Here is a 17,334-nt window from a genome sequence, read left to right as displayed (position 1 = left end):
TAGCTGCAGCTCCAATTCGACCCCTAGCCTGGGAACCTCCCTATGCTGCAGGTGTGGCCCTAAAAAGCAAAAAAAAAAAAAAAAAAGAGTATTAAAGTGAAAAAGGAGGGGGGTTGCTTCTTAACACCATGCTTTACTTACTTTTCAGCCTTTCCTATGGGTATTTGAAAAGATTTGTATTATCTTTTAAGTTCTTGATACAGGACTTGTTAGCTTTGCGCTATTGGCATTTGGACCGGATAAGGTTTGTTGTGAGGGGCTGTCCTGTGCATTGTAGGGTGTTCAGCAATGTCCCTGCAGTCTACCCACTGGCTGTAGGTAGCACTTCCCACCCCAGCTGTGACAGCCAAAAATGTCTCCAGACATCGCCAGATGTCTCCTGCGGGGAGAGGGGGCATAACTGCCCCCAGTCGAGAACCACTGTTACTGGAAGGAGTGTTACGTTGGAGAAAGAAATTTACATCAATAAAATAGAGGCTATGATTGAGCCACTGTATACAAAGAGAAGATGTTGTGTACAAATTACTGTTCCCAGAGCTTCAGCAGACAATATTTCCTGGTATTATCCTATGCCCCTTTGGGAAATCAATGGACTAAACTGGTGTGATCCTGCAGATTGGAGACTTTAGAACCTTAGAGAAGATTTCCCGGGAAGTCAAGTCGATTACGATTATCGGTGGGGGCTTCCTTGGTAGCGAACTGGCCTGTGCTCTTGGCAGAAAAGGTGAGTATTGGGGAGTGACCTTGATTTTCTTTCTCTGGTCTTACATCACATGCTTTTCAGAGATGCATTTGCCAGGATCAGTACAAAGAGTTTAATTAAGGTTTACATGGTTTAAAAAAAAAAAAATGTCGCGCTTAGCTCGATGAAGGATTCCTTAGTGATTGAAAAGCTATCATCCGAGTAGCTGAGCAGCGCCGCTTTCTTTTCTTTCCTCTCTCCTCTAGTCCAGGAGTCCTTAGAAATAAAATATTAAGGAAAATGAGTTATTAAGATGGTAAGGGCAATGTAGACAACAGAACTATATGTACCTTTGAACTGCTGTTCCCTATAAAAGTCAAAGACTTGCTTCGGACACATGATGGTTCCCAGCTTGGCTGATCCGTGAGTTCCAATTCGAATGTGCCGTGGCAACCATTTTTCTTAATGTTATTTTTCAGCTGTGTGAAATCAGAGCATCTTCTCAGGAGGGTGCTTTCTATTCGAGTTTGCCGGGCACTTGTATCAGCCTGGGTGGAAGTGCACTCAGTTCCTAGTGTGTAGTGGAATCCAGGGCCAAGTTCTGGCACCTGTCGTATTTGCTTTGTGGATGCCCTCGTGCCCTAGTGCCCCACAAATGGGCACTCTGGCCTGGGTCGTAGCATTGCCCTGTGTGCAGTGAATGGCTGTCTTTGGATCTTTTACTCCTCTTCCCGTCTTCCTAGGATTGGCATTTGCCTCCTGCTATACCTCCTCTGTTTCTTTTTCCCAGCTCGAGCCTTGGGCACAGAGGTGATTCAGCTCTTCCCCGAGAAAGGAAACATGGGAAAGATCCTCCCTGAATACCTCAGCAACTGGACCATGGAAAAAGTCAGACGAGGTAGAGACACTCCTTCCATCTGCTCCCGCTCTTGCCTTGAGTCACTACCAAGGCAAAGTTGGCTTCTTTGGGAGCCTCTGACATAAGCCCTATCAGCTGGCAGATGAAACGTTTCCCCCTTTCTCCGGTCAGCCGGCTTCATGCGGGTGTTTCAAATCTGAGGCCCCAGATTCCTGGAAGTGCTGGAAATGAAGTGCGGGTGTAGGTGCTCGTGGCTCTCCAGGGCTGCCTGCGCACTGTTGCTGGCTTTCTGATGAGGCATGCCTCTCGTCAGCTCCTCTGGTTGTCATGAGGTGCTAGGCTCAGCCTCAGGTCTCATTTGCCTTTACAGAAGGGGTTAAGGTGCTGCCCAATGCTATTGTGCAATCAGTTGGAGTCAGCGGTGGCAAGTTACTCATCAAGCTGAAAGATGGCCGGAAGGTAAGGAGGGGAGACAGGCTGCCAGAAGCTCTTGCAACCCTGCCCTCCCCTTTCCTCACTCTCACTCCACTTGATACCAGTAGATTAGTGTTCTTGGCAGTCGACATTAACCTGCCATAATTTTCTGAATGAACTATCCTCCACTAAAATAAGAAGGATGATGGTGTTCCCTCTTGTGGCTCAGCAGATTAAGGACCCTACGCTGTCTCTGTGAGGATGCAGGTTCGATCGCTGGCCCCACTCAGTGGGTTAAGGATCCTGCGTTGCCACAAGCTGTAGCATGGGTCGAAGATGTGGCTTGGATCTGGTGTTGCCGTGGCTAATGTGTACCTAGGCCCCATTTGCAGCTCCACTTCAACCATTAGCCCAGGAACTTCCATATGCCATAGGTGCAGGCTGTAAAAAGAAAAAAGAATGGAATGATGAGAGCCAGAATAAACACCTGGAAACCATTTCCCATAGCCCCTTCCTGTCTATAGCACAGATTTTGGGAGCTTACTAGGGTGGCAGATTTCTGTTTAGATATTAGGGGTATGTGTGTAGATAGGGTAGCACTTTATGAAATGGAACTTAAAATCTGTTAACCAATGACTTTCTTTGTAAAGCCCTGATTCTTTTTTGTTGTTGTTGCTTTTTAGGGCAGTACCCACGGCATATGGAGATTCCCAAGCTAGGGGTCTAATCGGAGCTGCAGCTGCTGACCTACACCACAGCCACAGCAACGCCAGATCTGTGGCACACCACAGCTCATGGCAACGCCGGATCCTGAACCCCCTGAGTGAGGCCAGGGATCAAACCTGTGTCCTCATGGATGCTAGTCAGATTTGTTAACTGCTGAGCCACGATGGGAACTCCGAGCCCCAGTTCTTAATGCCATGATGTACAGTTACTCTATCCATAGGCATACATGGAAACTGTGATAGTTGACTGAATTCTTTTTGTCCTCAGGTAGAAACTGACCATATAGTGGCAGCTGTGGGCCTGGAGCCCAACGTCGAGTTGGCTAAGACTGGTGGACTAGAAATAGACTCTGATTTCGGTGGCTTCCGGGTCAATGCAGAACTCCAGGCCCGCTCTAACATCTGGGTGGTAAGTATGCGACAGTGGCCTGACTGGGCTCGGTGCCTGGGTTCTTGGTATGTGAAGGCTCAACAGAAGCCACCCAAATGGGCTCAGCGTGTGTGGAGGCCAAGGGTGGAGAGCAGAAACTTATCAACTGCTGGGTTTAGGAGATCAAGTCTGGCCTCGTGCCTCGGGCTCCTGGAAAAGGAAATGAAGCCACAAATGTGGACAGGGGTAGGGCTCTCCTGGTTCCACTGTTGACAGCAGCCATCAGCATCATCCTGGCAGGCACGTGCACAGCGTTCAGACTGATCTGCTGTTCCTTTTGCCTGAACACAAGTCCAGGGAATGGAGAATGAGGCAATTTTATAACATTCTCTGGAAAGGAAAATTACTCCATTTTCACTTTCTTTGAGTACTATTTTTAGCTGTTTTTAAAAATCTGTTATGACACAAACAAGACTCTAGTATGTAGGAACTGTGAGGTAATTTCCCTATTGTTAGAGTATTACGAGTGTATTGTTTGTGGACTCTGCAACTGAGGCCATAGGAACTTTGAAGGGTGTTTTTCCCTTAAAGCTTTTTTTTTTTAAAGGCAAAGTGTACTGGATTTTTTTAACTTGTCATAAAAGCAATACATGCTCAGTATGGAAAACACAGGCAAAAAGGAAAAAGGGCCAGTCACCTGCAGCACCCACTGATATTTGGGTGTGTTTCCTTCCCTTCATTTTTTCGTGCATAGTTTTTTCCCTCTGTTGTAGTCAGTCATGGCAAGCATAGGATGTATAAATATTTGTTTTCTTTTCTTTCTCACTTAGCATTTGAATGTAAGTTATTTCTATGCTGCTTCAGATTCTGTAAATAGTGTAATGACTGTATAGTAGTCCATTAGGTGGATATCAGAGTTTATCTCACTATTACTCACATGCTGGATTTTTAGGTTGCTTTGGTGGTGTCTGAATAGCTGCAAAGATGAATGAAGGGTGAGCGAGCTCACACCCTTTGTGAATCCGGCCTTGTTCAGCTCCAGCTGGCGCTTCTCTCTCTGCTTGAAACACTGAGCTCACTCACTCCATACCTGTCACATGGCAGGCACACTGTAGGAACAGTACCGTCCCTTCCTCAGCTAGTTTATACAGTCCTCATGGGCAAAGTCTGTGTCAGGTGTGTCTCCGCAGCCCAGACAGTATAATGCTTTACTCTAAGTATCTGCAGTAAGTACTCAGTACATACTTGTTGACTGAAGGCATGAATGAATGATGCCGAATGACCAAAAACATCTTATCTTGGAAAAGATTTCTAGGTAAGAAGTAGTCACATCTAAAAACTGGTTTCTACCCAGGAAAGAATATTCTGCAAATCATGGTTATAAAATATCCTGATTCTGCTAAGAGCAGAATAAGAAGAAATAGGTGTAAGCTAGAGCATGGAAGATTTAGGTTCACTTTGTGGAGGCGCAGGGTGTTTTTTTAAAAGGGGAACCTCAGGAATTCCTGCTGTGGCTCAGTGGGTTAAGGATCTGATTCCTGGCCTGGAAACTCATATATGCTGCTGGTGCCACCAAAAAGGGAAAAAAAAAAATGGAACCTCAGCTGTTTTACATAGTATAGGTATGATTCTGGCCTGTGGACAGATGTTAACATTAGTTAACATTAGTTAACATCACAAGCATTTTTTGAGCCCCAGAAGTTTGTGTGCTGTCTTTAACTTGCTTTTATCATGTGCTCATGTAATGTATCTGTCTCCAAAGGCAGGAGATGCCGCATGTTTCTACGATATAAAGTTGGGTAGGAGGCGAGTAGAGCACCATGATCACGCTGTTGTGAGTGGAAGATTGGCCGGAGAAAATATGACTGGAGCTGCTAAGCCATACTGGCATCAGTCAATGTTCTGGTAATAGTTTTGTGCCTTGAAGACTCAATTGGTTAGAACACCGAGTTGGATCCAGAGTTACATGGCTTGGTTTCCTTGTGGGCCAGTTAGCTTCATATAAAGGGTGAAAAACTTCCATCTTGTGTCTATGCATTCTACCCCCGAGCCATCTACTGGTAAAAGGGTTCCATTTGACATAAGTTAGACGAGGCGAATGAATGGCTGTGGCATTAGCACTTCTGCTAAAAGAGCTCAGAGTTCAAGCTACAGTAAGTAGGTAGGGCAAAAGTGTGCGCTTAGATACAGGTGGCAGGATATTTTATTTGCTCTTTGCTGCTAACTCTAATGAGCCCAACCTAATGACAAAAAAGGCAGCCCAAAACTGTAACCCTTAAGAGCAGCAATTTAAAGTCAGACAGGTATAGGCAGATCTTTGGATAGCACAAAGCTAGCGAGGGACATTCCTGAGTACCAGAGCTGGCCCTGTTTGGCTCATCTCTTTGATTTGAAAGACAAGGTACAGAGTTCCTTGGTGGCCAAGTGGTCAAGGATTCAGCCTTGTCATTGCTATGACATGGGTTCAGTCCCTGGCCCCAAGGACTTTTGCATGCTGTGGCTGCAGCCAAAAAAAAAGTTTGAAGTTCCCTTGTAATGCAGCAGGTTAAGGACCTTGCATTGTCACTGCAGCAGCTTGGTCGCTGCTATGGCATAGGTTCGTTCCCTGGCCTAGGAACTTCCGCATGCCACAGGTATGGCCTAAACAAACAAACAAACAAAAACTTCAAGGTTTCAGAAGGCTCAAAGAGGTTTCTGTTGGGGAAATTCTCAACTGATGGGAGTACACTTTAGGACAATCACACACAGTTTCATGAGTGGGCATCAAAAAGCAAAACAGATGGGTTTCATCGTCAACACATGTAGGCTAATGCAGTTAGGGGAAAAATAGTTTATAGCTATACAGTTATCAGTTACGTCCCAGGAACAGTAGCCAAGAAGTCATTGTAGACTGTTCCTTGAAGACATCAGTCCAATGAGCCTCTGGGGCCAAGAAGATAAAATGTAGAGCACCAGAAACAAAACAGCTCAAGCAGCTTAGATGATTACCAAGCCCTGGTGTGTCTGGGCCACAAACATTCTGTGAAGTTCTTAGCATGTTAAGAACAGTATGATGATGATAGGAAAAGTTTCCAAGAAGAACACCAAACATAAAATGTCCAGGTGGGTAAAGGTACCTCTTTATAGAAGGAATTTCAGCCTTGAAAAATGAAGGCTAAGAGGAAATATTGTCAGTTAATAAAACTGCAAAATATCTCAGATTCTAAACTCCATAAATATGAAACACTCTTGAAAGTTTCAGAAAGGCAGTTCTGGAGTCCCCAACAAGCTGGTGCACTGGGTTGAGGATCCAGCGTTGTCTCTGCGGTCCCTGGCCTGGAACAGGGGGTTAAGGATCCAGCATTGCTGCAGCTGCGGTGTAGGTCACCTCCACGTTGGGTGAGGCCAAAAAAGAAGAAAGGCAGTTTAACAAAGAGGCGAAGGAAGGTAGCGAATAGTAACTGTGGAGCACCCATCTTTTCCCAAATACGATGTGGGATAGATGCATGGTTAAATCTGAGGAAGCGTAGATCATGGATACGTATGGGTGTGCGATACGCAGAGTGGCTTATTAAGGAAAATTAAAGCTATTCGAGATAACCATGCTTTCTCGCACTTGTCCCCAGATACCCTAGCAGGCAACAGATCAGTTTGGCGTTTCTCCTGCTGTCACACATACCAGGTTCTTTGGTTGGTGAGAAAGTGCAGCATCTTAGAGAAAACGTTCTGCCGCGTCATTCCTTGCAGTCCTTTGACAGACCACCTCTCTCCTTCCTTAGGAGTGATTTGGGCCCTGATGTTGGCTATGAAGCTATCGGTCTTGTGGACAGTAGTTTGCCTACAGTTGGTGTTTTTGCAAAAGCAACTGCACAAGACAACCCCAAATCTGCCACAGAGCAGTCAGGTAAGGAGGCCCAACCACATCTCCTGGGAGAGCGTTCAGAAGCCGTGGTCCAAATCCTCCTGAACAAGGGGTTTCTGTATTGGCCGGAGGGAACCGTCAGTGAAAGGCTCTCTTCATGGTGCGCTTTAAAATAAACCAAAGCCAGAGTTCTCAGTCTTTAGTGGTCCAAGAGCTGGCGAAATCAGATATCCTGGTCAAAGCGTGGGCTGAGATACTGTGGGTGTTGTCCTAGACTCTGGGCGGTGGCTAACTCAACAACTCTGTAGTCCGCTTTGTCTCAAGGGACTGAGAAGACCTGTGTGATGAGGAAAACTGAACTTTTTCAGTGGCTTTCTTCTTCCCTCCCTGCCTCTTTCTCTCATTCTCTCTCTCTCTCTCTTTCTTTCTTTTTTTTTTTTTTTTTTTTTGTCTTTTTAGGGCCACACCCGCAGCATATGGAAGTTCCCAGGCTAGAGGTTGAATCAGAGCTGTAGCCACCAGCCTACACCACAGCCACAGCAACGTCAGATCCCAGCCTAATCTGTGACCCATACCACAGCTCATGGCAATGCTAGATCCTTAACCCACTGAGTGAGGCCAGGGATCAAACCTGCATCCTCGTGGAGACTATGTCAGGTTCTTAACCCACTGAGCCACAAGGGGAACTCCCTCCCTCCCTCCCTTCCTTCCTTCCCCAGTAACTAGGCCTGAGAACCTTACTTTGGGACCTGCTACCCTCCTCAGGTCCTAGGTCATGAAGAACTGGGCTGAGTGGTTCTTGAGCTGCCTCCAGTTGCATTTGTCACTTCTGAGCTGCCTCTCATTCCAGGCTTTCTCTAGACGGGAGACACCTCTCTCAGAATGAACTTCTCCCACACACATTTCTTTCATTAACTCCTAGGCCTCTTCTCTCTCCCTCCGTGACCTTGGCTGAAGTTATTTAACCTCTGTGTGCTCTTGTTAGAGGCATTTCAAGGACAAGTTGTTCTTTAACAAGGAGACAGTGAGGTATCATGTGAATATATGGATACGAGGTCCTTTTCCTGGGTCAGCTAAGTGGATGACAGATACCCACTTCTTAATTCTGACCTCTCCTGAGAAGTGGAGCCAGGAGAGGGGCCCAGGGACCTGTAAACTCCAGATCACTACTCTGTCCACTGAGCAGTATTACCTGAAGCCTGGTGGTTCTCCAGGAGAGAAAGAGCCCTCTTCTGGTGCTTTGGCCAGAGTGTCTCTTTAGCAGTGCCGTCCAAGAGAACTTTCTCCTGGGATGGCAGTGTTCCGTCTCTGCTCTGTCCAGTAAAATAGCTACTGGCCACATTGGCTCTCTGGCCCTTGAAATGTGGCTAGGACAAATGAGGCACTGAATTCTATATTTTAATGTCAAATAAAATAAGTGGAACTTCAATTTTGAGTTAATTTTAATTAGAATAGCTATATGTGGCCAGTGGCTATTGTACTGACTATGTAGCTCTAGAATGTTTCTCAGAGGCCAAGAGCAAGTCTCCTGTGGCTTGAAAAAAGATACCAGGAACTATCCATAGGGAAAATTGAAACTGAGATAGGAAGTTTGGGCTCGGACTGACCCAGTGCCCAGGAACTGGCGAGGAAGAGCTTTTGTTGGCTTTGTGGATGGAGAGGGGCTGAAGAAGGCCAGTGTTTCCTGAGGCAGCATAGACAACCGAATCATCTAGAACAGCTTGGAGCAGGTGTTGAAAGATACTTGCCTTCTAGAATTTCAAAGCTCATAATAACTGACTTTGTTTTGCTTTGCCTTTGCTCCTTTGTTTTGGGGGGTTGGCCACAGGAACTGGTATCCGATCAGAGAGTGAGACGGAGTCCGAGGCCCCGGAAATCACTCTGCCCGTCGGCAGCCCTGCGGTCCCCCAGGCCCCCACCCAAGGGGAGGACTACGGCAAAGGCGTCATCTTCTACCTCCGGGACAAAGTGGTGGTAGGGATCGTGCTGTGGAACGTCTTCAACCGAATGCCCATCGCGAGGAAGGTAGGTGCCCGTCCGAGCTCTGAGAGGAAGAAGGGGCGTGCGGGCAGAAACCGCTCCAGTGACTTCACGGGGAGCCCAGCCGCACGCTGCCCACCCCGGTCACACTGCGCCTGAGCAGAACAGGGGTGTAGCCTTGGCCCAGCCATGCTTCTGCTTCACTCGGGCCTTGGCCGGGGGGTCCAGGGCAGTGGCACTCGGGCTGCATAGGGAGCCGTTCCCGCAATCCCGCCCAGAGTGGCGGGGGGACCGGCCCGCAGGCACATGGACTGAGTTAGACTCCTTGCTCCTCCCTCCCTCAGATCATTAAGGACGGTGAGCAGCACGAAGATCTCAATGAAGTAGCCAAGCTCTTCAACATTCATGAGGACTGAAGGCCCTTGTGCAATAGGCAGGCACTTCGCCGTCCCTGACAGCAGTCGGATGGGTAAAGGAGCATTTTTTATTGCGCAGCCTTCCTCTGTATGTATGAGTATGAATGATCAGGTCCTTTTTGAATGTCTCAACCATGTAGGCAAATTCTTAATGTTCACGTCACCGAATAAAACCTGATTCTTCTAAATTAAATTCTCTTCTCCATGACAGGGAGCAAGGGGGTGAAGGGAGGGAGGCTGTACATGTCAGAGAGCTACACTCCCAAAGCGCAGGGGCCTCCTCAGCCGCCCGCTCCCTCCTGCACTCCCAGCTTCTGCCAGTTCCCCAAACTTCTCCCTCGCCCCGCCAGACCTCTGTTTGGATGTGCTGTGGCCTCTGTCCGCAGCATTTGACCCCCGTCCTCTCTTCCAGGGAAGGTCCTGGTCTCAGTGAAGACGTGCCTGATCCTTCTGAGCCTGGTCCTTATTTACATGTCTCCTTGCTGCTCTGCAGCTTCTCGGCAGCCAGAACCATGCCTGTGGTTAGCTCTCCAGAGCTTAGCACAGGCTCTGGCTCATAGCAGGTGCTCAGTAAATCGTTGAATGAATGCACACATAGGCACACTCCCGTGGATAACCCCCAGCCCAGACCTGGGTTGGTTGTGGGAGGGGAGGACAGAAACGACATTTACTGAAAGCAGAAACAAAGGTTCAAAGACCTGATGCTTCATGGGTAAGCCTGGAGTCTGTTTGAGGGATCATGGTCTCTCGACTCCTCTGCCCACAGTCCCCCAAACTAAAAATCTGCCCCTTTCATCTCCAATAGGCTTATAGGCATGCCTCAGTTTACAGCTGATTTCCTGGGAACAGAAGTCAGAGTTGCATAAATCAACTCATTTTTTGCATTTCAAATTACTTAACTTTTAAAAATCAAGTCTTACTTTTTAATTTTTTTAATTATAGTTAATTTACAGTGTTGTGCCATTTTCTGCTGTATAGCAAAGTGACTCAGTCATACGTATATATACATTGTTTTTCTCATACTGTCTTCCATCATGGTCTATCCCAAGAGGTTGAATATAGTTCCCTGTGCTGCACAGTAGGACCTCATTGCTTATTGATTCTAAATGTAATACTTTGTATCTACTAACCCCAAACTCCCAGTCCATCCCATGCCCTCCCCCTTGTCAACTAAAAGTCTGTTCTCCATGTCTGTGAGTCTGTTTTTGTTCTATAGGTAGGTTCATTTGTGCCGTATTTTAGATTCTGCATATAAGTGAGATCATATGGCATTTGTCTTTCTCTTTCTGATTTCACTTAGTATGAGATTCTCTAGTTCCATCCATGTTGCTGCAAATGGCATTCTCTCATTCTTTTTTATAGCTGAGTAGTATTCCACTGTGTATATGTACCACATCATCTTAATCCATTCATCTACCAAAGAACATTTAGATTGTTTCCATGTCTTAGCTATTGCGAATAGTGCTGCTATGACCATAGGGTACATGTATCTTTTTGAATTACAGTTTTGTCTGCATATATGCCCAGGAGTGGGATTACTGGATCATATTTTTAGTTTTCTGAAGCACCTCCAGCCTGCTTTCCATAGTGGCTGTACCAATTTACATTCCCACCAACAGTGTAGGAGGGTTCCCGTTTCTCCACACCCTCTCTAGCATTTGTTATTTGTAGACTATTAATGTAAAAATCAAATCTTAGTTCAATTAAGAGGAAATTTTTACTACTTTCAAGAGCCCTATTATTATAAGGCTGGATTTTGTTCCAGTATTTGGTTTGTTTAAAGGGAGTTGCAGCTACAGTGAAATCCCTTCTGAACACTGGAACAGGACAAATGTTCACTTTAAGAATTAGCTGCAAGGGTTCCCTTGTGGCACAGTGGGTTAAGGACCTGGCATTGCCACTGCAGCTGCTAGGCCACTGCTGTGGTATGGGTTTGGTTCCTGGCCCGGAACTTCCACATGCTGCAGGTATGGCCAAAAAAAAAAAAAAAAAAAAAGAAAGAAAGAAAGAAGAAGAAGAATTAGCTACACTAGATCATGTTCTTACTATATGTATACAGGTTTAGTGAAATATGATCTGATACATAACATAATCTAAATCCGTAGGTAGAAAACTCATCTAGTGTCTTGTGAAACAGGACTTTTACGGTAATTACTACTTACAAAGACGGTGGGTGGTAAGACACTGTAAGATCCTGAAACATTTCACAGACCATATTTTTTAAAAAATCAAATTGTGATTCACCTTGTTTTATGTGCAGTGTAGTCGAATTTTTTAACAGTTGTCATCCTTGTATGGAATGTCACAATAATTCATTCATGACAATGAAACGATCTATTCAGTGTTCATTGAGTGCCTACTATGAGCCAGGTAGATGGCACAATAGTAAGATGGAGAAAACATGGCCTCTTCTCTTAAGGAGCACCTGCTGTCAGTGAGGAAAGCAGACGTGTGAACACAGACGTATAATACAGTCAGGTGTGGCCCTAGGAAGACACACAAAGCACTGTGGACACACCAAGAGTGGAGATCAATCAGAGCATCCATCCACAGTCAGCCACTGCTGCTAGATCACTTCCTAAAGCATCACTTGGTCCCTGTCCCCTCTCCTCACCCATGTACACTGCCTGCCTGTCGCCAACCACATCAAGTGCAAAGCCTTCCGAAGCACTCCTGACCTCAGCCCACTCTGCGCTGTGGGTCTCCTCTCCCATGACCTCACGTGCATGTCCGCATCTGGATCATTGCCACCTTTAAATTTTTGTTCGTGCTTTTCACATCTGGAACACTGTCCCTGTTACCTCGTACATTTCCAAATCCTGCTCATCTTTCAAGGCCCAAATGAAATCTCTCCATGGTGATGTGGTACCAGTTGGACTAGTGCCCGCGCATGATTTCATCTCTGAATTCCAATTGCACTCTCTGCCTTTGAACTTGATTGTTCTTTAGACCATTCTCTGCACTATTAGTGTTTGCTCCCTAAATTGATCACAAGATATCCCAGAGCAGAGACCTTTTTCTCAGGATGGGGACGATGAGCTCTACCCCCTAAAACCCTGCAAAGTGCTGACAAGAGCTAGGTCACTTGGTTGAATGATGCTGGATAACAGGGTTTACTATAAAAGTGAGCCTCTGTCTTGTAGCCTCTGTTCTCTGTAATCCGGGTTATCAGACCCTCATCACTTCACCCATTGCCACGACTCACCACTCAATCACGGATGCATTTAAGCTGTCTAGGCCCCGAAGAATCACAAGGACCAGTTTCTTTCTTTCTTTCTTTTTTTTTTTTTTTTTTTTTGGTCTTTCTTTTAGGGCCGCACCTGTGGCATATGGAGGTTCCCAGGCTAGGGGTCTAACTGGAGCTGGAGCTGCCGGCCTATGCCACAGCCACGGCAACACCAGATGTGAGCTGCGTCTGTGACCTACACCACAGCTCACGGCAATGCCGGATCCTTAACCCACTGAGCGAGGCCAGGGATGGAACCTAAATCCTCATGGTTCCTAGTTGGGTTTGTTTCCGCTGCACCACGATGGGAACTCCACAAGATCAATTTCTGACTGAACAGACGAGTGGTGCCAGCTGAGGTTTGGCCCTCGGTAGCTGGCCTGTGATTAGCTGGGCCACAGCACAGTGCAGTACAGGGCTAGTCACGCCCTGCACAGTTGGGGCTGTGCCAACATATCAAGCTTTCGCAGCTCACCCGCTTGACTTCAACTTCGCTTTTCTTTGCCATCTTACAGCTCATGTCTGATGGTACCACGGCACCACTTGATGTTGGTACTAGTGTTTGCCTGGCCACCTGTAAAGCACGACGCAAGATGTCCTCATACTTTAGCTGGTGAGACGGACCTGAGGGAAGGAAGCGTGTTTGACTGGAAAAGAATCAGAGCAAGCCTCTTAGTGGAGGATGAGGTCAACATATGTGACTTTTTTGTTGTTGTGCTAATCAACAGGGCCTGTTTTGGAGACAAGAGGCTTAAAGCAGAAAGGGATGGGGGTGGGGAACCCACGGCGACCTACTGCAGGCTGCTTCCTTGAAGGAAAATCAGCAGCTCCTCTAGAGACTCATTTATACAAAGGAACTCTCCCCCCTCTTCCCCCACTACCCCTTCCCTTTCCCGCTCCTCTCAGGTCTGGCTGCTGCAATATCCCCTCCGTCCTTCCCTGACTCCACCTAAAGCTGGGCACCCTCGCGGCCCTAGAGATTGTCGAGATGCAATCCCAGTGCCTTGCTCTCTGGGCAGAAAGGTGCCGGGCCCTGAGGTGAAGCAAGACTGCCCCTGGCCTCTTTCCCATCTTATCAGGGAATTTCTGGCGGGCACAGCCACATGTACACAAAACCACACACAGAGACACACAGCCCCGGCCAGTGATGACATTCCCTGGCCTGGCTGGTTCTGCAGATTGGGTGTGACTGGGTCAGAGTACAGGGAGGGCCTGAATATTTAAATACCGGGCTGCCAAGCCTTGGTGGGAAAACAGCAATCATTTCTAGATGATGAAAGAGAAAGAGAAACGCAGCCCCTGATAGCTGGAAGCTGGCCTGGGACTCTCCTAAGGCCTTGATGTTGCTAAAAACTGGTGTTCTGTGGAACATAAACAGGTTCATAGGACATTAGCATCACAGAGGTCACCCTGACCGTGGGGGATGGAGACAAAAACAAGACTAATCCAGAATTACGTGTGAACACGGGCGAAACCATGAACATTGCCCAAACCACAGAAATGACCAAACACCACCCTCCAGCCTGGCCGATCTAAGTGACTGCTGCTTCCCTACCAATTACTGATTGAGCCTCACTCTCGTCTGCCCTCCTATTGGATATAATTTGTTTAACAAGACGCCTCCTGACAGCATCCAACCAGAGCAAAGCCTAGCTTCCTTAAACCCTCCCCAAATCACCCAGCCTGGCCCGAGTCCCATAAGCAGTCCTTCCAGGCATGCTCTTCCTGAGACGGCCCGGGTTCTCCATGGTGCACTTTCTCACGGCAGCAAGCAGCAAACCCAGTTTATTCAACCACGAGAATGTCCTAGTGGTCTTTGGCTGGTGGGCATTGACAATCTGGAGACGAAGAACCAAAATGCCTTCCAGAGGCCCACCCGTGAGCTTCGCCTGATCTTTCGCCTTCCCGATGGCCTTACCTAGTTCCAGTGGTGCCTCTAAGGCCCGTGTCCCCATTGGAGAAGCCCAGGCGTCACATCCAGTGTCTGGGCAGAGGTGCCTGGCTTCCCAGGTCTCTTTCCACCTGTGCTGTCTTTGCATTTGCAGCACAACACAGAGATGCTTCTGGAGGAGCACCCATCATGGGAGTTGATTTCCTGAACACATACGGACACTCATAAATGGATTTATTGGTCAGCTAGCAAACATACTGTGCAACTACCATGTGCCATGTGCCACGGCCCCGAGATAAGATGAGTAATATCCAGTCCCTGCCCTCGGTGGCTTTATAATCTAGCGGCGGACACAGACAGCTCGACAGGAAGGATTGGTGCACCAGGAGTGCAAGGAGTAGGATCTGAGTTTGCACTGGAACTCTGTCACTCCTCCGATGGCTATTGTTCTCCTTCCACCTAGTCCAGGTTTTTCTTGCTCTGTCCAAATCTTGGTTCTCTCTGCAGTCTCTGGGCATATCTTCACTCACCTCTAGGAACAGAACATGCAAATGTCTACTGAAATGAGTATGTAGAATATACCCATACAGAGGATATGGAGCTGGCAGTCTCCTTGCCCAAAGAGATCCCCCTCCTCCTCTTCACTTTTCCCCAGCCCCTTCATTTCCCCTCCTTTCCCCCTTGTTTTCCTTCTCCCCGTGTTTCTTCTTCAGGTCCCCGTAAGCCCTCCCTGCCGCCCTCCCCAAAGCTGTGGTGCGCAGCAGAAAGCACTTTTCAGGATGTGAGTCTCAGCTCTGCCAGTCACCCAGAGCAGCTGCCTTCCTAGGTCTTGGCAGCCTCATCTGTAAAATGAGGGGAACAGACTAGATCACCCCTCCACCCTCAGCTCTAATCTCCTGTGTATGGAAAAGTCTCTCGGGTGCTTGTCCATGACTTTCTTCATCTCGCTGTGGACTCAGTTGCCTTTCATCTCGAAGGTCAGGAGCAGATGCTAATGGGACTCCAAGCCCTTGGCAAACATCCTCCACTTTGCCTCTGCAGTTCCTTTGGCCCAACTTGATTTACAGGTTCTTTTTGTTTGTTTGTTTGTTTTAGTTTGAGTGTTATGATTTTTCTTTGACCTAACAAGTTACATCTAGACCTAGGCCCCTAGACATTGCTCCTTGCCTGATTTGCTCTCCATGGGGAGTTTGACAGCCTTAACATGCAAGGTGACATCCTTTAGCCCCTAAAAAAGACTGGCTTCAAGCCCAGAATTTCCCCAGGAAGGCTCTGTGGTGAAACTATTCTCAGCCATGATCCTAGCACATATATTCCTACCCAACCATTGTGGCTCCCAATCTCCAACAAACACACTCTGCAGAGCTGGCTGGTGAACAGCCACCATAACCCAGGCAGCTTTCAACTTGATGCTGAGATAATTAGTTCTCAGCATCAAGTAACCCCCCTCATTCCACATAAAGCCCCAAAGCCCAAGACTACCCTGTACACCCCCTTTGCTCTCAGTCCATGGCCATTTCCACATTGGCCATGGCCTTGGCAAAGCTGTGCCCCAAAGTGCAGAGACAAGTGAGCCAGGAAGTTTGCAAGTTTCACCACCCAGCTCTTACAGGAGAGACAAAAGGAAACTGCATACAGGGAGAGAAAATCCAGCCCCCTGATTTGCTGGGTGGAAAAGGATATTTAAGGATCTCTGTCCCTCAAGAAGGAAAGGAGAGTATTAGGTGTTTCAGAGCAGGCCTGCAGAACCCCTCCAGCTTGAAGCCTTCTCTCGTCCGGGCCTGAGGCTCCCCTTTATTGAGACAAATATCCCAAGCAACCCTGCGTGGGAGTCTTCAAACTAGAAGCACAGTTCGGGGGTGGGGCAGAGACTGGTAGTGAAAACAGGGACTCGGTGGCCTCAAAGTCACCCCCACCTCAGCCTGGCCTGGGCCAGTACCAAGTTCTAGGGAACTTGGAGGAAGGCTATAGCAGCCTCTCAAGCGATGGATCCGCTTGACTTAATGCAGGGGTCGAGGGCGGCCCAAGGCTCAGAGCACTCCACATTTGTCCCCTTGGTGGCGCCAGCCCATATGCTGGCCTGTTCATTGGCACAAGAGGTTCCAAAGAGACCTCAGCTTCCAAGTGAACTCCCCAGCCAGTCCTGAAGCCCCGAGGTGGATAACTGCAAAAAGGATACTTTGATGGGAGTTCTGCTCAAAGTTGCAAACGTGCGCTTCCCTCCGGGGCATCCCCTGTGCGCCCCAGAACGGCGAGGCGGGCCGAGCGCGGAGGTCTCCGCGGGGACTCCCGTCCGCCACTCGCCTCCCAGCTGTCCCACCGGGTCCTACCCCAGGAGTCCGGAGCAGCCCCCCAGCTCGCCCGACGGGGTTCGAGGAAGGGGGGGAGGGGCAGGAAAGAAGGGATTCAGGGGAAGTTTCAAGGGGTGTTGCCGGAGAGGAGGGAGGATTCTCATGAGTCAGCGGGTCGGGCTCCGTGTGACTTCACTGCTTCCCAAGAGGCGCCCGGGGGAGGAGGCCGCTCCGATGCAGCGGCAGGAGTGGAAGGTCGGAGCGCCAGGCGGGGTACGGGACGGGGCTCGGGCTGGCCAGGCTCTCGGAGCCGGCACGGAGCGAGGAAGCCGCTGGCGAACGGGGACCGCTCGGGCCAGCAGAACGGACCTCTCACGGTCTCCTCCTCCGCCCGCTCGGCCGCCAGTTCCCGCCTCGGCCAGAGACGCGGCGCGGCGCGCGTTCCGCCTGCAGGTGGCGCTGCAGAGGCGCCCTGGGCGCGCTGCTGGGGTTCGGGGTGGGGAGCTCGGTCCCCGCGGGAATCCCGGGGGTGCAGAGCGGGAGGGTCGAGCAAGGGGGTGGGGAGGGGCCGCCACAACCCCCACTGCTCCTCGGGCCCGGCGCTCCCACCCGAGTGGCGGCAGAGTCTGGAGAGCCGAC

At 48.7% G+C, this 17,334-nt stretch overlaps 1 protein-coding gene across 4 annotated transcripts in view; it reads left to right on the top strand.

The window, feature by feature from the left end:
* The window catches only part of AIFM1 (apoptosis inducing factor mitochondria associated 1), a 37,733-nt gene extending 22,184 nt beyond the window's left edge, over positions 1-15,549 (top strand). For 2 of the 4 annotated variants that reach the window (XR_014834577.1, XR_014834576.1), the window contains exons 9-17: positions 616-724; positions 1,473-1,580; positions 1,912-2,000; positions 2,949-3,089; positions 4,813-4,955; positions 6,809-6,933; positions 8,720-8,916; positions 9,216-9,340; positions 13,029-15,549. Coding sequence is in view for 2 of the 4 variants with exons in the window: in XM_021079475.2 (XP_020935134.1) it covers positions 616-724; positions 1,473-1,580; positions 1,912-2,000; positions 2,949-3,089; positions 4,813-4,955; positions 6,809-6,933; positions 8,720-8,916; positions 9,216-9,287 (984 nt within the window). In the remaining 2 variants the exon portion in view is untranslated. 4 annotated transcript variants of the gene reach the window in all.
* The last annotated feature ends 1,785 nt before the right edge of the window (positions 15,550-17,334 follow it).

This window comes from Sus scrofa, chromosome X (genome assembly GCF_054392235.1).
Source record: "Sus scrofa isolate SSC_HxYL_T2T_F1_AM1 chromosome X, Sscrofa_HxYL_maternal_Yorkshire_Landrace_v2.0, whole genome shotgun sequence".
NCBI classification, from domain to species: Eukaryota; Metazoa; Chordata; class Mammalia; order Artiodactyla; family Suidae; genus Sus; species Sus scrofa.
This window is presented reverse-complemented; position numbering and strand designations above follow the sequence as displayed.